Source organism: Euleptes europaea, chromosome 4 (genome assembly GCF_029931775.1).
Source record: "Euleptes europaea isolate rEulEur1 chromosome 4, rEulEur1.hap1, whole genome shotgun sequence".
NCBI lineage: Eukaryota > Metazoa > Chordata > Lepidosauria > Squamata > Sphaerodactylidae > Euleptes > Euleptes europaea.
The window spans coordinates 9358374-9381989 of NC_079315.1; the positions used below are offsets into that span (position 1 = coordinate 9358374).

Below are 23616 nucleotides of genomic sequence, written 5' to 3' on the forward strand. Positions count from 1 at the left end.
TTTTTTTGGGGGGGGGGGAAGATTAGCAGACAAAAGGAGAGAAACCAGCTCTTTCTCTCTTCCTTTTGCAATGCAGAGATTGAAAGCAACGCAGCTTTCCCCCACTCAGTCTGGGCAGGAAGGAAGAGAAACAAGCTCTTGCTCCTCTCCCTTTCATACATTCACAGTGTGGCCATTTTGCTAAGGGAATGGATCAGAACCCCACATCCCCCAATCAGCTGCAAGTCGGCTTCCCACCAACAACTGCAACTGCAAACTTGTTCAACAACCGTTCCAAGTTGCTCGATGCAATCCGAGCATTTCTTGACCAGCTGTTCAGGAGGTGAATGGAATCACCCAACCAGCTGTCTCAGATAATGACCCAATTGATAGGGTTGCTGACCTCCAGGTACTAGCTGGAGATCTCCTGCTATTATAACTGGTCTCCAGCCGAGAGATCAGTTCACCTGGAGATAGGGTTGCCAACCTCCAGGTACTTGCTGGAGATCTGCTATTACAACTGACCTCCAGCCAATAGGGATCAGTTCCCCTGGAGAAAATGGCCGCTTTGGCCATTACACTCTATGGTATTGAAGTCCCTCCCCTCTCCGAACCCCGCCCTCCTCAGGCTCCGCCCCCAAAACCTCCCGCCCATGCCTTCGAAAACAGTCTCCAATATAACTCATATGAATCTGTGGGGTTTTCCCCAATGGGTGGTATGGGTCAAGGAGGCTATATGTGTCCCATGCTTGGGTCAACAAAAATACCTAGACCTCCACATCCAGAGGCAGTAAACTTCTAAAAACTCAGCGCTAGGAGGCAACATCAGGGGAAGGTCCTGGCCTCTATGGCTGCACCCTGTTCATTGCTCCTCCACGGCACGGTGTGAAACAGGATGCTGGACTAGATAGACCACTGGTCTGATCCAGCACGGCTCTTCTTCTGTTCTATGAAGTGACTGACTCCAAGCACTCTTTGAGCATGGGCCTGAAAGGGCTTGTGGGAATGGATATCCTGGTAGGAGGTGTGGGGAGGAGCTGTGGCTCAGAGGCAGAGCCTCTGCTCGGCATGCAGAAGGTCCCAGGTTCAATCCCCGGCATCTCCCGTTAAAGGGACCAGGCAAAGTAGGTGATGGGAAAGACCTTCGCCTGAGACCCTGGAGAGCCGCTGCCGGTCTGAGTAGACGATACTGACTTGGATGGACCGAGGATGGCCTCTTTGGAAGGTGGACTCTATGGCATTATACTCCACTGAAGTCCCTCCCCAAACCTCACCCTCTTCAGGCTCCACTCCCAAAATCTCCAGGTATTTCCCAACCCGGAGCTGGAAACCCTACTCATAGACTTTGGTGGTGCATCTGTTTCGGAAACAGGTTGCCAATCTACTGGGACCATTGGTTTAGTTTCTAACAGCTCTTTTTATGTGCTTATTTATACCATTATTATTGTTGTTGATTATGATGCTGTTGCCATTTGCTAGTTTTCCCCCCCTTAAGGTAGGACCCTTGGCATCGACCAGAGTATGTGCCTTCTCCATAGCAGCTCTCACTTTATGGCACAGGTCCCCTGAGGAAGTGAGGGAGGCGCCATCTTTAGAAATTTTGAGAAGGCCCTTTTAGTTGCCAGAACTTTTAATAAGTTATAGACGGAAGGCATTTTTGAAAGAGGGGATGGAGGGAGCTATCGGAGGCTTTTTGTTTCTTGCATCTTCTGCCTTTCCCCTTCTGTTGCTGTCTTCCCCCAGCCAGCAGGGTTGCCAGATCCCTCTCCACCACTGGCAGGAGGTTTTTGGGGCGGAGCCTGAGGAGGGCGGGGTTTGGGGAAGGACTTCAATGCCATAGAGTCCAATTGCCAAAGCGGCCATTTTCTCCAGGTGAACTGATCTCTACTGGCTGAAGATTTAGTTGTAATAGCTACTGCCTGGAGGCTGGGAATAGGGTTGCCATGTCCCTCTTCACCGCCGGCGTGAGGTTTTTGGGGTGGAGCTGGGGAGGGGAGGGACTTCAATGCCATAGAGTCCAATGGCCAAAGCGGCCATTTTCTCCAGGGGAACTGATCTCTGTCGGCTCAAGATCAGTTGTAATAGCAGGAGATCTCCAGCTACCACCTGGAGGTTGGCAACCCTAGTTGGCAACCCTACCAGCCCGTGAAAGCTTTTTTGTTTCATCTGGCATTCCTTCAGCGATCCCTCCTTCCTGCTTAATGTTTGGTTGTTTTTATGTATGTGCATTTTATTGTATTGCATGTGTATCTTAACTGTTTGAATAACGTGTTTCGGTTTGGTTTTGGGGGTTTTGCAGACGTGGTTCTATGATGCATGTTTTTAATCTGCTAGCTACCTTGGTGGCCCTGATGATGTAAATAATTACTAAAAGTAAAACTAAGTAAATAAATCTGATATCGCAAAGACACTGGAAATCTCGCTCTCTTATCTGTAGGGCTGCCAGGTCCCTCTTTGCCACCGGCGGAAGATTTTGAGGCGGAGCCTGAGGAGGGCGGGGTTTGGGGAGGGGAGGGACTTCAATGCCATAGAGTCCAATTGCCAAAGCGGCCATTTTTCTCCAGATGATCTGATCTCTATCGGCTGAAGATCAGTTGAATTAGCAGGAGATCTCCTGCCGCTACCGGGCAGTTGGCAACCCTATCTCCTGCTAATCCAACTGATCTCCAGCCGATAGAGATCAGATCACCTGGAGAAAAATGGCTGCTTTTGTAATTGGACTCTATGGCATTGAAGTCCCTCCCCTCCCCAAACCCCGCCCTCTTCAGGCTCCGCCCCCAAAATCTCCCGCCGGTTGCGAAGAGGGACCTGGCAACCCTAGCAGGAGATCTCCTGGTACTACCTGGCAGTTGGCAACCCTACTTATCTAAAGGAAACTAAACCCTCTAGGGCCACCCCTGGAACTTCTTATTGTTTAGGGAAGACAGGGTAGTCTTGCCAATTGCCCGGTGGGAACAGGCAAAAGCCCGCCAATCCACTGGGCTGCCCACAGACCCTCAGCTGGTTGGCAGGCAAAAGAGGGCCAAGCAGAGGGGGACGTGCGTGATGCGCCGACTTCCCTTCTGGGTTTATCTGGAAGCGACGCAGACACTCTAGCAATCTCTGCCGAAACTCTATGGAAACCACAGCGTTTCGGGTGGAGATTGCTAGAGCGCCTGCGTCACTTCTGGGTGAACCCGGAGGGGACGTCAGCATGGCACGCGCCCCTGCACCGCTCCCGCTGGTGGAGCAACCCTAAGTGGGAAACCTGTAACAGGATAAATCAATTTGTCCAAGAGCAGAGGAAATACAATATGTTGTTTCCTCTTCAGAAGGAAATATACCCCTGGAGAACCCCTCACTGGGTATATTATAACTAGGGTTGCCAGCTCCGAGTTGGGAAATACCTAGAGATTTTGGGGACGGAGCCTGAGGAGGTTGTGGTTCGGGGAGGGACTTCAATGCCGCAGAGTCCAATGGCCAAAGCAGCCAATTTCTCCAGGTGAACTGATCTCTATTGGCTAGAGATTAGTTGTCGTAGCAGGAGGTCTCCAGCTAGTACCTGGAGGTTGTCAACCGTACCTCAACCGTATGCCGGGCGGAATAGGTCCGTCTCGCAGGCCCTGTGGGATTCTTTGAGCTCCGTCTTGCAGGGCCCCGGTCTCACAGGAGAGACTATTCCAACAAGCGGGGGCCAGGGCAGAAAAGGCCCCGGCCCTGATTGAGGCCGGCCGGATACTCTTTGGGCCAGGGACCACCAGAAGATCGGTATTAGAAGATCAACGGCTTCTCCGGGGAACATGCCTTCCGCTACACAGTGGAGATCTGTGAACTGTGGTGGCAGCTGATGCCAAACTGACGTTTTTAAAAATCTGGACCGCCAACCCAATGTCCAATGGCCCGTCGGGAGCCGTGCTGGGCAAAAGCCTTTCTAGCTCCACCCTAGGCTTGCCAACCACCAGGTGGGGGCTGGAGATCTCCTGGAATTTCAGCCAATCTCCAGACTACATAAATATCTTATTATTAATAATCAATTAATTAAAATATTTCCTTCCACTTCTTCCGGAGAAAACGGCTGCTTGGGAAGGGGGACTGCGTGGCATTATACCCTACTGAGGCCCGTCCCCTCCCTAAACCCTCAAATCGCCCAGTGTTTCCAAACCCAGGGTTGGCACCCCTCGGTTTAGCCTACCCATCAAGGCAGCTTGGGTTGCTACTGAGTTCTCTCTCCTTCTTTCTCCAGCAGGAACTCGGTGGAAAAAGAATGAAAGCAATGAAGTACAATTTCCGTCACTCGCCGCGGAGGTAATCAGCGCTCCCTTCCCTTTGCGTTAGCGGCCTCCCCGACCCTAACCTTGCGCGTGATAAATGACGTTGCCCCTTCCTGCTATCAAGCAGGCGCTCGGCACGGTGTCTGCCTCTGGAGCATGCTCGGACAGCAAAGGAAGGGGCCGTGGCTCAGTGGGAGAGCCTCTGCTTGGCACGCAGAAGGTCCCAGGTTCAATCCCCGCCATCTCCAGTTCAAGGGACTAGGCGAGTAGGTGATGTGAAAGACCTCTGCCTGAGACTCTGGAGAGCTGCTGCCCGTCTGAGTAGATGGTCTGCTTTTGATGTACCAAGGGGTCTGATTCAGTAGAAGGCAGCTTCATGTGTTCAACTGATGGACTCTTCCCTGAGCACATTCTTTCCCCATCCTGCACACTTTGCATTGGGAGAGGGGCTGTGGCTTAGTGGGAGAGCCTCTGCTTGGCACGCAGAAGGTCCCAGGTTCAATCCCTGGCATCTCCAGTTAAAGGGACTAGGCAAGTAGGTGATGTGCCTGAGACCCTAGAGAGCCGCTGCCGGTCTGAGTAGACAATACTGACTTTGATGGACCAAGAGTCTGATTCAGTATGAGGCAGCTTCATGTGTTATTACTGGGGGAAGGGCTGTGACTCAGCGGTAGAGCCTCTGCTTGGCATGCAGGAGGTCCCAGGTTCAATCCCCGGCATCTCCAGTTAAAGGGACCAGGCAAGAGGTGATGTGAAAGACCCCTGCCTGAGACCCTGGATAGCTGCTGCCGGTCTGAGTAGACAATACTGACTTTGATGGATCGAAGGTCTGGTTCAGTATGAGGCAGCTTCATGTGTTCAGAGAGGAGTTCAGCTCCTGTCAATTGGAAGAGAGTGTGTGAGCCAGGGAGTTCCCAGATCAGCAGGGGTGGTCTTAGCGATTCTGGGGTCCTGGGTTCAGCCCACTTTGTCCCCACCGTCACATAACTCAGGCCCCTGTGAGTCTTGGTTGCTGTGGTGGCAGGGGGAGCAGGGAGTGCCCAGTGTGACAACAGATGCTACATGAGCCACAGGCAAGGAGGGCAAGCAATGCACTGACGCATGGGCGCAGCCTTCTTCCCTGAGCAGCTGCAGCCTGGTGCACCAGCCAGCCAGCAATGAGGAAGAAACTGGGAAATAGAGGAGAAAGGGGCTCTGGATGGCACTTGCCCATCAGCCAGTGGCTTGGCATGGTTGGCTGTCTCTACAGGTTGGTGAGTGGGCAGATGCCGACTGTTAGGGCTGCCAACCTCCAGGTAGTAGTTGGAGATCTCCCGCTATTACAACTGATCTCCAGCCGATAGAGATCAGATCACCAGGAGAAAATGGCTGCTTTGGCAATTGGACTCTATGGCATTGAAGACCCTCCCCTCCCCAAACCCCACCCTCCTCAGGCTCTGCCCCAAAAACCTCTTGCTGGTGGCGGAGAGGGACCTGGCAACCCTAACATGCATCGACATAGGGTTGCCAGGTCCATCTTCACCACTGATGAGAGGTTTTTGGGGCGGAGCCTGAGGAGGGCGGGGTTTGGGGAGGGGAGGGACCTAAATGCCATAGAGTCCAATTGCCAAAGCGGCCATTTTCTCCAGGGGAACTGATTTCTATCGGCTGGAGATCAGTTGTAATAGCAGGAGGTCTCCAGCTAGTACCTGGAGGTTGGCAACCCTATAGTGACAGGGCAACCCTATAGTGACAGGGCAAATAATTTTGCTTGAAAATGTTAATAAAAATATTCTTTTTTTAAAAAAAGACTGAATTGGGTCCCTGCTGTGCTTTTTACACAGAGGTTACCCTGGGGAGTCCAAACTGCAAGTCCCCATGGCAAACACATGTAAAGCGTAAGGTGTAGTTTGGCCGTAATGGACTCATTAACTGTCCCGGAGGCTCCCCCCCTCCCCTACTCTTGCCCTGAATGAACTGAGCCTCAGCGAAACGCCGCTGAACGGATTCTTTGGCATTTATGTGGCTATCTTTAGTTACAAAACACAAATGACATGTGCTGAAGAGCGAAGGGAGTTGGCTAATCATTGACGGGCTGTGACCTATAAAAAGCTGCAGAAGTCACACCGTGATAAGGGGGAGAGGATGTGGATTTTTCAGAGGGCTTTAAAAAAATATCAAGAGGAAGGTAATAGTGATGCTTCGGTAGCCCGGGCTAGCCTGATCTCGTCAGATCTCAGAAGCTAAGTAGGGTCGACCCTGGCTAGTGTTTGGATGGAAGGCCTCCGATGGAGAGCGGAGTCGTGACGCGGACGCATAGAGTCGTAGACAGGGTTGCTGTGTCCTTCTTCGCCACCGGCGGGAGGTTTCTGGGGTGGACCCTGAGAAGGGCAGAGTTTGGGGAGGGGAGGGACTTCAATGCCATAGAGTCCAATGGCCAAAGCAGCCTTTTTCTCCAAATGAACTGATCTCTGTCATCTGGAGATCAGTTGTAATCGCGGGAGATCATAGAATCACAGTGTTGGAAGGGACCACCAGGGTCATCTAGTCCTACCCCCTGCACAATGCAGGATATTCACAACTACCTTCCCCATACACACACCCAGTGACCCCCCCACTCCAGCGCTTACCACCTCCTGAGGAAGCCTGTTCCACTGAGGAACCGCTCTGTTAGAAAATTAGTAGTAGTGGATCTCCAGCTATTACCTGAAGATTGGCAACCCTACTCATAGAATTGGAAGGGGCTATACAGGCCGTCCAGTCCAACCCCCCAGCTCAATGCAGGGTCAGCCTAAAGCATCCCTGACAAGTGTTAATCCAGCCGTTGCCTGAAGACTGCCAGTAGCAGGCAAGCAATGGCAAACCACCTCTGAACAACTCTTGCCTTGAATACCCTACGGGGTCGCCATGAGTTGGCTATGACTCGACGGCACTTTGCACACATGCACACAAGTCGCCACCCGCTCTGTCAATCTAACATGCTGAGGAGAAGGGCATCTGCCTCATTGCCCATCTAAAATTGTACTTAGCTATGCCTGAGGTCCTTGCAGCTGTGGAGGGATAAGATAAGCCCCCCCTTCTACCAGAAGTTTTCTCCCTCTCTCATAATACTAGAATGCGGGGTCGTCTGCTGTAGCTAGAAGGTGAGAGACCCCTCACCATCTTTGTTGCCCTCCTCTGGACATGTTCCAGCTTGTCTACATCTTTCTGAAATTGTGGTGCCCAAAACTGAACACAGTTAGACCTCTAGGTGAGGTCTAACTAGAGCACAGTAAAGTGATACCATCACTTCGCATGAATCGACCCATAACCGGAGGCCAGGTCTACCCACAGTTTTCCGAAGGCAGGGAGACCAGATGACTTGGCCTCCCGGAGGAGGGATTGATGGATTGATTTCTCCGGGTGGGGTGGGGGGAAGGAGCAGGTCTATCTACCCGCTCGGATGACCTGGCCTCCAGCAGATGGCTTTTCCCAGAGGCCAGGTCTTCTTGGATGACCTGGCCTCCCAGAGGAGGGATTGCTTGCCTCTTTCTCCTGGGGGCCAGGTCTACCCGCTCAGTATTCTCACCCACGGGATTCAAAACAGATAAAAGCAAGTATTTCTTTACACAACACACAGGCCGTTTATGCTTGGTAATTTGCAGCTCGTTCCAGCCTGAAGTGCCCCGCATATTTGTTTGAGTTCTTCATGCTGAACCATCATTCCAGTAGTCACTGCGAAGCCCCCGCATACCTGCTTCGCATTTCTTAAGAGCCCCTTTGTGTGTGTGTGTGTTAAGTGCCGTCAAGTCGCTTCCGACTCATGGCGACCCTATGAATGAAAGTCCTCCAAAATGTCCTGTCTTTGACAGCCTTGCTCAGATCTTGCAAATTAAGGGCTCTGGCTTCCTTTATTGAGTCCATCCATCTCTTGTTGGGTCTTCCTCTTTTCCTGCTGCCCTCCACTTTTCCTAGCATGACTGTCTTTTCTAGTGACTCTTGTCTTCTCATAATGTGACCAAAGTACGACAGCCTCAGTTTAGTCATTTTAGCTTCTAGGGTCAGTTCAGGCTTGATTTGATATATAACCCACTGATTTGTTTTTTTGGCAGTCCACGATATCCGTAATAGTCTCCTCCTTCAAAGGAGTCTGCTTTATTTCTGTCAGCTTTCTTCATTGTCCAGCTTTCACATCCATATATAGTAATAGGGAATATGATGGCACGAACTAACCTAATCTTGGTGGCCAGTGACACATCCTTACACTTCAGAATCTTTTCTAGCTCCTTCATGGCTGCCCTTTCCAGTCTCAGTCTCCTTCTGATTTCTTGGCTGCAGTCTCCCTTTTGGCTGATGATGGAGCCAAGGAATAAAAAGTCTTCAACAATTTCTATTTCCTCATTGTCAACCTTAAAGCTGTGTAATTCTCCTGTAGTCATTAATTTTGTCTTCTTGATGTTCAGCTGTAGTCCTGCTTTGGAACTTTCTCTTTTAACTTTCAGCAGTAGTCGTTTCAAATCCCCTTTAACGCGACCTTTTGTATTTGCTCCGGCCCCACCTCGAATCATCCACTCAAGGAAGCATGAAGAATCACAGCTGCAGGTTAGCTATGCAAACAACGATTGCTAATGGCTATGCAAACGAAGGAGTAGACAAGTGGGGGTGGTGGAATTTGTTTGACTTTCTCCTCTTGCATCGGGATCGTGAACAGGCATTTTAAAGGTCAGATTTTAAAAAGGAGCTTTGAGCGAGCATCAAAATCGACCCTGCATAAATGACCATAGTTAAATTGCAGAACTCCCTGCCCCAGGATGGCGTGATGGCTGCCAACTTGGACAGATTTAAGAGGGGAGTGGACATGTTCATGGAGGAGAGGGCTACCCATGGCTACTAGTCAAAATGAATACTAATCATAGAATCAGAGAATCATGGAGTTGGAAGGGACCACCAGGGTCATGATACATACCGGTATTTATTCTCTCCAGGATCAGAGGAGCATCCCCATTATATTAGGTGCTGTGGAACACAGGCAATAAATCATAAGAACATCAGAAAAGCCCTGATGGATCAGACCAAGGCCCATCAAGTCCAGCAGTCTGTTCACAAAGTGGCCAACCAGGGGCCTCTAGGAAGCCCACAAGCAAGACAACCGCAGCAGCATTATCCTGCCTGTGTTCCACAGCACATAAGATAATAGGCATCTTCTTCTGATCCTGGAGAGAATAGGTATGCATCGCCTAGTCCTTTTAACTGGAGATGCTGGGGATTGAACCTGAGACCTTCTGCGTGCAAAACAGAAGCTCTTCCACCGAGCCACTGGCCCTCCCCAAAGTGTGAAGCTAATTGCAGGGTGGGGGGTTGGCTGATGGTTAACTTCTGAGGGATCACAGAGTTTGTTGACATTTCCACTTGGAGAATTCTTTACGCTTGGATGTTGCCTCTAAAGGCGGAACTACGCGTTGTCAGTCGGATCTTGCAAAAGCATTCCACGGAGCGGAGGCGTCTTCCGCTGACGGAACGAGCTCTTCCCCGATGCAAGACGGGAGCGTTTTGCTTCCACTAGCGGAACACATACGTGGGATTCGACCTGACGCTTCATTGCAGGCTCTTTTTTACGCACATTCAAAATGTATTTAGCAATACAGCTGCAACAATGATAAGGGAAAGGCCATGGCTGGAAGAAGTTATTTAACTCTCTTCTGATTCTCCTGCTGACACTTGCCACCTGAAAGCTGCTTTTAATAGCTTTGCTCAACCCCCCACCCACCCCGGGCCATTTGATTTGCACTTTGGGTGCTGTATTCAAATCCTGCCTCAGCCATGACATTTCACTGGGTACCATCGGGCCAGTCACTTCAAGCATCAACAATCTTAAGAACATAAGAAAGGCCCTGCTGGATCAGGCCAAGGCCCATCAAGTCCAGCAGTCTGTTCACACAGTGGCCAACCAGGTGCTTCCAGGAAGCCCACAAGCAAGACGGCTGCAGCAGCACCATCCTGCCGGTGTTGCACAGCACAGAGAAGCCAGAAAATCTCAAGCAGAGATGCCAAAAGATCAGGGCCACAATAGAAAGCTGTTGGAAAAGTGCAAGGCTACAGGCTTTGTATAGAGCACTAAGCGATGATGAAACTGGGAATGCCTGAACGCTTAATGAGCGACAGCTGGTCTGCATTAAGATAAGGTCTATTTAGGCAGGCAAGGAGCTCAGGATTATGTAGAAGCAACTCATTCGCTTGGAGCCACTGCGTGTCTCTGTTATTCTCTGGACTCCTGGACCTCTGTTACCCTGACCTTGGAACTGAACCTGACCTTGAATTCGGATTGCCCCTATGCTTAAGAAAATAGGAAAGGTCCTGCTGGATCAGACCAAGGCCCATCACGTCCAGCAGTCTGTTCACACAGTGGCCAACCAGGTGCCTCCAGGAAGCCCACAAGCAAGACGACTGCAGCAGCATTGTCCTGCCTGTGTTCCACAGCATGGCTCCTCTGGTCCTGGAGAGAATCTTGAAGGATTGTTTGGAGGTGGGGCAGAAGGGTGTGATAAAAATGAAATAGAGAGATTAAGATCTCCCCACCACCACACAATGCCAATCTTCCCCACAAAAATCACACCCTAGCAGGCGCATTGTAAATGTAGAAGTAAATTAAAAAGGACCACAACCCTACATGCAATATGAGCGGCAAACCCCAAGGTTCTCTGGTTTTGGCCTTTTTGGCAGACATTTTTGTCCACACGCCTCCCTTTGCAACATCGTTTTCTGTTTTTCTAGATTAGTGCCATCCTGTTTGGCATTGTCCCACCCTCAGCCATTTTGCGATGGTGCCCACTTCCTGCTGGCAAAGTTCCACATCTCTGCAAACTCTACAAAACTCAACTTTTGAAGTTGCCTCCCCCTGGAGCCACCCCACTGGCTTCCCCTCTCACTCAGCACTACCTCCTCTAATCCGCAACAGACATCCAAGCACAGGAAACCATTCCCAGCTCAGCAGCCTGGATTTCTTTTAGCTGGAGACGAGAAAGACCAAACCCGAGACCTTCTAGGCACAAAGCACACCCTTTACCCCTTGCGAAATGCAACTGGAAGCAACATGGATACTGGACCATTCTAGAAAATGCATTGTCAGGGGAGTCTGGCTATTGATTTCTAGAAAGGCACATGTCAGTCCGGGAAGCGCAAAGAGTGTTTTATTGAGATTAATGCGCTGAAAGAACAGAGCGCTTCCAGGATGCCCACAAGTTTCTCATTAGCTGCACCCGATGACACCGAGTTTGAACTACCCGCATGATGACGGCCTCCTTTGGAGGCCCTGCATGAATGAGTTGCAAGCTCATTTCCTACCGTCTCTCCGTGTTTAAACAAAGAAGCGCTCTCACAAACAAGGAGTTCTTGTTTTGCGCATGCAGTCATGAACCTGGGGGTGAAGCAGGCTGTCTAGAGATGACCCACCACCCCAATCACTACAGAATTTGTGCAGGGAAGCTTCCCCTCTTGGCACTAATAACCATCCCACTACTAGTGGGAGAAGGCGCATACACCCTAGGGCTGCCAGCCTCCAGGCACTCGTAGAAAAAAACAGCAAGGAGCTCAAAACATGAGTGCAAGAATTGTATTGTTAATAAAAATGACAAAACATTAATCACAGTGTGTAAGTGAAAAACACCACCAAAGTGCACAAACACAATACATACAATTACTCTACTAGCCGAGTCATTTATGCAATTACTTGCAGTTGTTCTAAACTTTAAATAGGGAGTACGATTCGCCAAGTGAAACTGAGAATCGGAGAACACTGCTCCCGCATTCGATCCCACACTTTAGACACCCCATTAGTCAGCCATTTTGTGGAGAAAAAACATAATGCTGAAGATCTTAGATTTTTTGTTCTATGGGTGTACCGTGGTCAACAATACAACATCAATAATGTGCAGAAAATTCTATTACAGAAAGAAGCATCCTTCATACAATTATTCAATTCCCTCAGTCCCAACCGACTGAACACAGAACTGGATTTATCTTGTTTTATATAAATCAACTGCAATTTTCCTTTAATGACCATTACTCTACATTTACATCCTTATTGGTCATTGGCATTTGGCACACACGTGAGACTAAATCTACTTAGTGACGTTTCTCACCACTACAAGGTGAGGTTAAGACTAAAGCAGACTAAAGCAGACTGCTATAGAGATATATGTATGTTTTAACTTCTTTTGGTTCCCAATACTGCTATATTAATACAATATATAATTGTGTTTAGTAGAAGCAACTTTGCTTACTATAATTATATCTTCTGTCAGGCTGAAGAAGCCCCTTACGGGCGAAAACGTGCTAAAACAATCCGTAAGCCGTTCCAATTCCCTTTCTGGTGTTGAAGATTTCCTCACAAGCCATTGCTTCTATCATTAGCCTATTAGGCAACAACTATCCGTGTCGTTTGTATCGCGACTGAACTTTAGCAATGCCAAGTGCATGAAAGAAGAATGATTAACACAGAACCTTTGTATATAATTATTGTGTTAGATTGTATGAGTCTTTATCGTTGTATGTATTGTGTTTGTGCACTTTGGTGGTGTTTTTCACTTACACACTGTGATTAATGTTTTGTCATTTTTATTAACTTAATACAATTCTTGCACTCATGTTTTGAGCTCCTTGCTGTTTTTTTCTACGACTACTTACCTTACAGCACTGGTGCGTATTTTCTCTAGTCAACCTCCAGGCACTAGCTAGAGGTCTCCTGCTATTACAACTGATCTCCAGCCGACGGAGATCAGTTCACTTGGAGAATATGGCCGCTTTGGCAATTGGACTCTATGGCATTGAAGTCCCTCCCCTCCCCACACCCCACCCTCCGCAGGGTCCGCCCCAAAAATCTCCTGCCGTTGGCGAAGAGGGACCTGGCAAACCTAGCCTAGCAATGTCTGAAAGGCTCCAACTGGATCATCGGGCCTTTCTCGTGAATGAATTTTAAGTGTGCTTTTTTCTTAGCAACAAAAGGTCGGCAAATCTGTGAAGGGATTGGCCTATCAAGAACTATTAGCCTATTTACAAAAGCAAAAAGAATCAGTGGGGGAAAAGGGGCTCTCTCTTTCATCAGCACCACTGAGGAGCCCTGCTGGATCAGGCCCGGTTAAACCAGCGTCCCATTTTGCACATCTGGCCAGATGCTTCCGGGAACCCCACAAGGCAACCAGCCTCCTCCACTTTTGCCTTCCCTGGCAATCAAATGTATACTGCCTTGAACCATTGAGGTTCCATTGCCAGCCATCACATCTAGCAACGGCTAACAGACCCATTCCCCACGAATAGGTCTACTCCTCATTAAAATCCACCTAAGCCAGTGGATGTAAGCGTCATACCTTGTGGCAAGAAATTTAATTATTTAGCTGTGTGAAGAACTCCCTTCTGTAGTCAGGCCAGAATCGATATCCATCAATGTCACGTTAAGGCTTGCCAGTTTCCTGAAAGTACCTCTATTGCAAACAGCTTGCTGGACTAAGTAGGGCTTGATCTGATCTAGCAGGGCAGCTCTTATGTTACTGTTAGTTATGACAGCTAGATGGAACCTCCACTTGCAGAGGCAGTATACCCTGCTTGTGAGCTTCTCAGAGACATCTAATTTCCAACTCCAGGTTGGAAATTACCCAGAGATTTGGGATTGGAGTTTGAAGAACTGAAGAAGAGTTGGTTTTTATATGCCAACTTCCTCTACCACTTAAGGAAGAGTCAAGCCGGCTTACAATCCCCTTCCCGTCCCCTCCCCACAACAGATACCCTGTCAGGTAGGTGGGGCTGAGAGAGCTGTGGCTAGCTCAAGGTCACCCAGCTGGCTTCGTATGGAGGAGTGGGGAAACAAATCCAGTTCATCAGATTAGCCTCCGCTGCTCATGTGGAGGAGTGGGGGAATCAAACCCGGTTCTCCAGATCAGACTCCACCGCTCCAAACCACCGCTCTTAACCACTACACCACCCTGGGCGAGAAACTGGGAATCCATTATTCACAACACCCGCACTCCCTGCCCCTCTTAAGCCTCAAGGTCAGCATACAGAGGATGGTGCCAAGTTATTTTCTGTTGCCCCAGAACGTCGGACCAAAACAAACGGATTGAAATTAAATCAAAAGAGTTTCCAGCTAAACATTAGGAAAAACTTTCTGACAGAGCGGTTCCTCAGTGGAACAGGCTTCCTCGGGAGGTGGCAAGCTCTCCTTCCCTGGAGGTTTTTAAGCAGAGGCTACACGGCCACCTGTCAGCAGTGCTGATCCTGTGAACCTGGGCAGATCATAAGAGGGAGGGCAAGAAAGGTTGCATCAGAGTTTAGCTCTCATGGCCCTTTCTTACATGCCCAGGGAAATGCTGATCATCACTTTGGAGTCAGGAAGGAATTTTCCTCCAGGCCAGATTGGCCAGGGAGATCCCAAAGGATTTCCCCCCGGCCATCTTCTGGGAATAGAGCAGGGATCACTGAGGTTGTAGGGAGGTAGCTGTTAATTTCCTGCATTGTGCAGGGGGTTGGACTAGATGACCCTGGCGGTCCCTTCCAGCTCTATAATTCTAAGATTCTAATCTAGCCCAGGGCCTGAGAAATTCAGGAGTCAGGGCGCCATGGCACTTGGAAATTTCATTGTGGCACCTCGTATTTTCAGTAGGGATTTTACTGCAGTGTCTTTTCAGTAGAATCATAGAATTGGACGGGACCACCGGGGTCCTCTAGTCCAACCCCCTGCACAATGCAGGAAATTCACACACCCCACACCCCCATTGACCCTTACTCCATGCCCAGAAGATGGCCAAGATGCCCTCCCTCTCATCATCTGCCTAAGGTCACAGAATCAGCACTGCTGACAGATGGCCATCTAGCCTCTGCTTCAAAACCTCCAGGGAAGGAGAGCTCACCACCTCCCGAGGAATCCTGTTCCACCGAGGAACCGCTCTAACTGTTAGAAAGTTCTTCCTAATGTCTAGACGGAAACTTTTTTTATTTAATTTCAACCTGTTGGTTCTGGTCCGACCTTCTGGGACAACAGAAAACAAGTCAGCACCCTCCTCTATATGACAGCCCTTCAAGTACTTGAAGATGGTTTTATTGCAGTGTCTTTTCAACGATCCTCAGGAGAAGGATAACGCTTATTCACGTGAGGGACAGAGGTTATCTTTTGCTGTGATGGCAGCTTGGGTCACCCCATTTTAATCTACACTACGACACTTTTGTTATAGCTTTTTAAAAGTGACAATCAATTTGGAGGAGTTCAGGATTAGTTGTTGTAGTCGCAATAATTCGAAACCATGGTCGCTGAAATACAAGTCCTTAGAGGCTAAAAAATAAATCTAGTTCTTAAATTTTCAAGGTGGCTTCCAAAGCCAAAGAAAATGTGTCCTCATTCAGACCTATAGTGTGGACAGCTGAGGATACTGCTTGCAGCGAAGGTTACCAACATCCAGGTGGGGCCTGGAGATCTCCCACTATTACAACTGATCTCTAGATGGCAGAGATCAGCTCCCCTGGAGGAAATGGCTGCTTTGAAGAGTGGGCTTTATGGCATTATACCCCGCTGTGGTCCCTCCCCTCCCAAAACCCTGCCTTCATCAATTTCTGCTCCCAAAATCTCCAGGTGCTACCCTACACACAGCCCTAGACTTAGCCTGGCCTCAGCAGGCTAACTCCTGCACCCCACCCTCCATTTAGCATTATGAAGAGAAATGTTCCGAATTGCTCAGTACCCAGTTTCTCCCTGGATTCCAACAATCTGTTTCTTTTTAGGACCGGGAGCCAGTTTCTAATCCATTCCATTTTGATCAAAGGGAAATTCAATAAGAAGAGGGGCAGGAAAGGAGGCTCTGCAAAAACTTGCGATGTCGCTCTGCAGAGAAGAGCCAGAGTCCAGTAGCACCTTAAAGACTAACACAATTTCTGGCAGGGTTTGAGCTTTCCTGAGTTACAGCTCTCTTCTTCAGATACAGCTAGAATGCAAGTCCACCTATCCTTAAGTAGAGAAGAGTGAATGGCAAATATCAAAAGCAAGTAAAGGACATTAGCAGGCATGATTGGATTAGTTGTGATATGCAGAGGGGAAGTAGGCATGGAGAAATGAGTTAATCCATTCTAATCCATACGTTTTTCCGTCCACCCCCACCCCCGTCTGCCTCAGTTGTTCCTTGGAGTTATGCATGAGTTTCCCCTCCATCAGAGATGACCTCACTGCCAGCCCTCACAGATCCCGGGACTTCCCATTCCTTTGTTAACCCAGTTCTTCCCTCTCCCCTGAGCTCAGCCTGCATAAGGCAAAGTGTGGGATGCGCAAGCATGGTTTCTCTCACAGCCAATTACAAAGCAGCATGCCCAGAGGCAGGGATTCAAATCCTTTCTGTTTCCTGGCAGCTCTTTCTGAGAAGAAGAAAGGCTTTTTAAAACCAAGTCTTGGATTTCTCCCCCCTCCCTTTTCAGATTGCTCCGTTTTTTGTTTTATGTTCTTAAAATGCTTTTTTATGTGGCAATTGGGTTTGGGGGGAACTTTTCTCTCACTACCGCCAATTACGAAGCAGCATTTCAAGGGGCGGGGATTCAAATACTTCCTGATTTGAGCTTGGGGGACTGCTGGTGCATAGACTCCCAACAGAAAAGTGTGGGTCCAGCGAGTAACGAACCTCAGGTAAAACCCCCATGCATAAACAACTTATGTGGGGTAAAGATTTCAGGCAAGACAACAGAGTTGAGAAGCTCCTCTGAAAAGCCCATGTTTCCCACTGAAAACCGCAGCCCATCGGCTGCATTCTGTAAAACGGGTGGGGAAAGTCAGGCCCGAGAGCCGTTTAAGGCCCGTGAAATCATTTGGTCTGGCCCTTTGGGGGTCCTGGCAGATCTCTAGTTCAAAAGGATCTAAGACTGGTGGTCCGCCCCCTCTCGCGGACAGGAATAGCCTCTATTCAAGGCGAATGTGAGTTTGTTTTGCCAAGAAAAGGAACCTTTTTCCCTCTTGCAGAAGAGTCGTTAGCTATGGAGCTGCTAAGACTGCCCAAGAAACTGTGTTAACCCTTTCCCACCCAGGCCATGGAGAAACGTATTCCCTCTGTACTACAAGAGGGCTGGGGGTGGAAGTGGCGACAATGAAGGGGTTAAAGGGGGCAGGGCCAGAATGCACGGGGGCGGGGGAGCGAGTTCTTAGCTAGTGTGTCCTCATTTCATCCCTACAGGTGGAGGTAGCAGGAGCCAGTTGTAGAATCCGGCCCTGACCATTCAGAGCAGGAGCAACTCTGGCATGCGGATGGATGGCTACGCCCGGCTTGTGCAACAGACCATCCTGTGCCACGAGGTGGGCGAGTGTGCCACCGGTTGGATGCCTGCCTGCTTGCCCGTGCCGTGGGGGTCATCTGGGGCAGCTGCCTGCTTGGGGCTTGGTTGGCTAATTTTTAAGTTGATAATTTTGTATGGCCCACGAATGATGTTACAAATATCCAAATGGCCCTTGGTGGAAAAAAGGTTCCCCACCCCTGCTGTAAAACAACAAAAGTCAGAGACAAGAATCCTTGAATTACACATAAGGCGTCACTCCACCCTCAGAGGGATTTGTATGTTAACATCTCACATAAAATGATGTATTTTTTTTTACACGTGTGCAGGCACACCTCTCCAAAGGGTTCATTCCAGGTGACAAGTGATATCATATCCCCACAAAGCAACCCAACAATCAAGTGTGTCTGTGAATCACACTTTTTGTTGCCTATTGTATTAGGTGCTGTGGAACACCGGCCGGATAATGCTGCTGCAGTCATCTTGCTTGTGGGCTTCCTGGAGGCCCCTGGTTGGCCACTGGGTGAACAGACTGCTGGACTTGATGGGCCTTGGTCTGATCCAGCAGGACCTTTCTTATGTTCTTATTATAATTATATTATATATTACTATATTAGGTGCTTTGGAATACAGGCAGGATAATGCTGCTGCAGTCATCTTGTTTGTGGGCTTCCAAGAGGTACCTGGTTGGCCACTGTATGAATAGACTGCTGGACTTGATAGACCTTGGTCTGATCCAGCAGGGCTTTTCTTATGGTCTTATGTTCTTAGGGCCTCCATTCTGTTAAAATACCACATGGACATCCCATGTTGCAATAAAAAACTTACCTGCCAGGCCTCCACTTTCTTGATATCCGCACATGACCCATTGGTGAACAGACCTTTCCCAGGGGTACACGTGTATATATCCTGCAAAGCATGAGCGATGGAATAGACGGCTAGGTACACATTGTAAGATATCCGCAGGTGAGTATAATCCATGTACGGAGTCTCCACACTGGTGATGTTTTCCGCCCCAGTGCACGGGGGTCGGAAGGCTGCCGTGCCGTTCCCGGCTCCAGCGCCTTCTTCGCGGCCCTTGTGGAAAGCAGCACCCCCCGGGTAGTTCTTATTACCCTCCGGCAGGTAGCAGTTAAAAGTCTCTTCCCAAAACTCCTTGATAAATCCATTGTTGGCTGATTTCTTTGGATGCACCTTCTGCAGAAACTCGCTGAAGCCGGGGATCTGCCCCGCCTTCAGCGCGAACCCAATGGTGCCCCCCATAACGTGGAAGAATTCGGGCATGGCGATCAGCGACGAGCTGGCCCATGCCTCGCTGGCTAGCCAAATCCGGCCGGTGATGTTACGCGTGACAATCTCTTTGATGAGGGGCTCCAGATCCGGGGCGCTGGAGAAGACCACGATCACCTTGGCCGTGGAGTTCTGGATGACCCTCACCACTTGTTGAAGCTGGTCCTCTGGCAGATACTGGGCGATGAGCTCGCTGAAGTCAATGCAGATGTTCCTTTCTTCCGTCTCTTCCCGGAACTTCTCGATCCCCGGCCGGCCATAATTGTCGTCCGCCGCGATGGTGCCCACCCAGTTCCAGCGGAAGTACTCCACAATGTCCGCCATGGCGGTGGCCTGGTGCTCGTCATTGGGGATGGTGCGCAGGAAAGATTTGTACTCGTTCCTGTTGCTCAGGAGCCGGCTAGAGGAAGCGTAGCTAACCTGGGCGAGGGAAAAGGGAACAGACGACAATGAACGGTTATATGAAGTAAAAAAGTTTTAAAAGTCAGACCCCCCCAAAAAAATTCGGAGAGGTTGTGTTTGTTCACTTCTTATGATGCTCAATAATACACCAAAGCCAATTACAGATCACACCAAATCACAGTTTGTACTTCCAAATGTACAACAAACAAATCATGATTCATTCGAGCTGCTGACTTTTTTCATTTTTCATCCTCAGTTTCAAAACTTCATGTCTCCAGGGTGAGGAGAAAGAGGAGAAGGAGGAGGAGAAGGAGGAAGAGAAGGAGGAGAAAGAGAAGAGAAGGAGGAGGAGGAGGAGAGAAGGAGAAGGAGGAGAAGGAGAAGAAAGATAAGGAGGAGGAGGAGAGAAGGAGGAGGAGGAGGAGAAAGAGGAGGAGGAGAAGAAGGAGAAGGAGAAGAAAGAGGAGGAGAAGGAGGAGGAGAGTTGGCTTCTTATACCCCAATTTTCTCTACCATTTCAGGAGACTCAAACCAGCTTACAATTGCCTTTCCTTCCTCTCCCCACATCAGACACCTTATGAGATAGGTGGGGCTGAGAGAGTTCGGAGAGAGCTGTCACCCAGCAGGCTTCCTTTGGAGGAGTGGGGAAACCAACCCGGTTTCACCAAATTAGAGTCCGCCACTCAAGTGGAGGAGTGGGGGAATCAAACCTGGTTCTCCAGATTAGAGTCCACCACTCCTAACCACTACACCACACTGGCTCTTGTGCGGAGGCCAAACAATGATTGGAATGTGGGCTGGTCAGTTAAGACATTACACCACACCAGAGTTAGGAAGAAACATGGTTTGCAAACCCGTATCAGACAATGGTTTCTGATTCTGGTTTGCCAAACTCAAACAAATACAATAAAGAGGGAAGACACAAAACCATATCAGCTTGAAGAATCCTTAAGATCCTGAGGACACGTGCCCCAGGGCAGCAAAGTGAAGTAACGTGGATTGTCCCAAATGATTCTTCTAGAACAGTCCAAACATCACAACACATCTGCCCAGCTGTCGCTTTGGCAGCCATGAAGGAAGGGTAACTCAGTATACTTCTTCTCAATCTAATACAGACAGGCACAAATTAGATCACTGATCTTGAAACCTGTCCCTTTTCCCTACAAATGTAAAATTACTTGACATTTTGAAGCCACAGTTATTGGTTTTTTGGAGGGGGGTAGGAGAATTAGGAGCCCTGTGGCGCAGAGTGGTAAGCTGCAGTACTGCAGTCCAAGCTCTGCTCACAACCTGAGTTTGATCCCGACGGAAGCTCAAGGTTGACTCAGCCTTCCATCCTTCCGAGGTCGGTCAAATGAGTACCCAGCTTGCTGGGGGTAAAGGGAAGATGACTGGGAAGGCACTGGCAAACCACCCCATAAAACAAAAAGTCTGCCTAGTAAACGTCGAGATGTGACGTCACCCCATGGGTCAGGAATGACCCGGTGCTTGCACAGGGGACCTTTACCTTTTGGGGGAAATTGAAATATATGCAATGCTTACTGTCCTATAAAGCCTAAACTTATTTTAGTGATTTAACAACATAAGAAGCATCATTTCTAATTTCTCATATAAAATAATATTTTGAACATTTATGGCATTTTGAAGTATAAATACTTGAATTCTCTGTAAACCACAGTATGTGCATTCAGACAGCATGCCAAACCATAGCTACAGTTCTTAGTCATGATTTGGTATGGTGTCTGAATTGAGTCTCAGGGTAGCCTCTGCAAAACCATTTCCCCTTTAAAAAAAATGCTCCAGAGGGGCTACTTGTAGCAAAAAAAACCCCAGAAATTAAAGTGTTAACTTCTATATTTCCTGCTACTGGCTTTACACTTTCTCTAGCATTCCATCTACTCAGGTACAGACCACCTTGAACTATGCAGACAAAAATGTGATGTATAAACCGATTTTTAAAATAATCTTGAAAATGCGTTGCCCTTAGGAAGTAGGGTTGCCAGGTCCCTCTTCGCTACCAGTGGGAGGTTTCTGGGGTGGAGCCTGAGGAGGGCAGGGTTTGGGGAGGGACTTCAATGCCATAGAGTCCAATGGCCAAAGCGGCCCTTTTCTCCAGGGGCACTGATCTCTATCGGCTGGAGATCAGTTTTAATAGCAGGAGATATCCAGCTAGTACCTGGAGGTTGGCAACCCTAATGGGAAGGTGTCATTTGAGTATGTTACAGTAGGCCATGGAGTATGAGACAGTAGGCCAGTCAGTTAGTGAGAGGGGAGTAATTGACAGAAACTTTCAATGTCTCTTGCATTTTTTTTCCTGCTCTCCTAGAAGAAATTTATACTTTGGTTCCCACCTCACCTCCACCCCCCAGCAAAAAAAAAAAAAATTAAGAAACTAAGGCATAATCTAGATTAAGAGGAAGCTGCCATTGCAGGAACAGAGACACTGAGGTAGGGTTGCCTCTTTGCCACCAATGGGAGGTTTTTGGGGCAGAGCCTGAGGAGGGTGGGGTTTGGGGAGGGGAGGGACTTCAACGCCATAGAGTCCAATTGCCAAAGCGGCCATTTTCTCCAAGTGAATGGATCTCTATCGGCTGGAGAATAGTTGTAACAGCAGGAGATCTCCAGCTAGTACCTGGAGGTTATTCAATATTGCAATCCAAGTTCTACTTATAATAGTACCTGGAGGTTGGCAACCCTACACTGAGGCCCAGAGAACTAGGAGCAGGCAAGGGGTGACTTTGGTACCGGCGTACTTTGGGACAGAAAGCAACATCCCTCAGGCAAGAAGAGAGCTAAAAGAATCCCCTCTTCACTTGTCTTCTGAGATTCCTTACACGCACTGTCCTTCAAGGCTCTAGACACACAAACCCACCAAGAACCTCGGGTCTACCCTATATTCCCCAACATCAGGATATTTGCCATCAAGTTGTAAAAGACATGATTGAAATTAGACCATAAAATATCTGATGGGACCAAAATTGCCCACTTGAGAACACTCCTTTCCTGGGGGGGGGGGGGCGGGGAAGACAAACCAACCCTTTTATGCAGACCATATAGCTACATATGGGTCCCACCTCTTTTTTTGTTACGCACACACACACAATTTATATCCCACCATGTCACAGTCCTGCCTACAAACCTAAGAGTATGTTACACTGTCCTATCATCGGTAAAGAGTAAAGAGCATCTTTCTGTCTGTCTGACCAACGGCTTCTACTATTTAGCCTTTCTATATGTCTAGTTGCCAAGGTCCTAAATTTTATCCCGGGTAGTCGGCCGAACAACGATCTTGTAATGTTATGCTTTCCCCTTAAAGCATTTGTAATCTGCAGCTGCTAATATAAGAGGGCTTGCTCTGAATTAGAATTCTGTTCGCACCATGTCTTGACCTGGAATCAGAGAAAGGGAAGTGAGTGAGCGAATATTTGCAAAGCAAGAGCAAGATATTCAGTGGACGAACTCCCAGGGCCAAAATTAATACATTTTTTTCAGCTAAGCTTAAGGGATGGGTAACATCTAAAGCTGAACACCATACAGTGAATTAAAACCAGCCCTTATCGATTTATCTCCAGCAATGCAGCGTCACTTGGGAAAGGGCCACTGTAAGGAAGACAGGATCTAGATCTGTGCTTAGGAAAGCCCATAACTAGAAGAAGCAGCATTGGTTTTTATATGCCGATTTTCTCTACCTTTTAAGGAGAATCAAACTTGTTTACAATCACCTTCCCTTCCTCTCCCCACAACAGACACCTTGTGAGGTAGGTGAGGCTGAGAGAGCTCGAAGAGAACTGTGACTAGCCCAAGTTCACCCAGCTGTCTTCGTGTAGAGGAGTGGGGAATCAAACCCGGTTCTCCAGATTAGCTTCCGCCGTTCATGTAGAGGAGTGGGGAATCAAACGCTGCTCTCCAGATTAGAGCCCACCACTCGTGGAGGAGTGGGGAATCAAACCCAGTTCTCCACATTAGAGTCCACTAAACCACTACACCATGCAGGCTCTCAACTAGCTGTGGGGACAAAGCAGAGGCACAGGCCATGAGGGAATGGGCCATACGAATGAAAAGGATGCTCCAGAATCTCCTATGCCAGCCCAGGGGAGTTTAAGTAGTGCTCTTACCTCATACGGGGTATAGCAAGATTAAAGACACAACATATGTGGACACTGGGCCAAGTGAGAACCAAGTTGTCGGCACTGACTGCGGGCGAGGGGGCTCAATAATGGGTCAGGAATCAGGATTCCAGTAACTGCCTGGCCCAACTAATCTCAGATGCCAGCCATGCAACTCAGACACCAAGCTGAATGGATGCTCATTGTCTCATGAACTGGACAGCCCTGAGCAATAGCAGGGATACATTTTTTTAAAAGCATGCAAAACTGCATATATATTACAATCAGCATGGTGTAGTGGTTAGGAGCGGTGGACTCCAATCTGGAGAACCAGGTTTGAT

General features: G+C 48.8%; 1 protein-coding gene across 1 annotated transcript in view; it reads right to left on the bottom strand.

Annotated features, from left to right (window-relative positions):
• The window catches only part of CASR (calcium sensing receptor), a 45360-nt gene that overhangs the window by 17718 nt on the left and 4026 nt on the right, over positions 1–23616 (bottom strand). The window contains exon 3 of the mRNA XM_056848666.1: positions 18306–19187. Within this exon, the coding sequence (XP_056704644.1) occupies positions 18306–19187 (882 nt within the window). The remainder of the gene's footprint in view (positions 1–18305; positions 19188–23616) is intronic.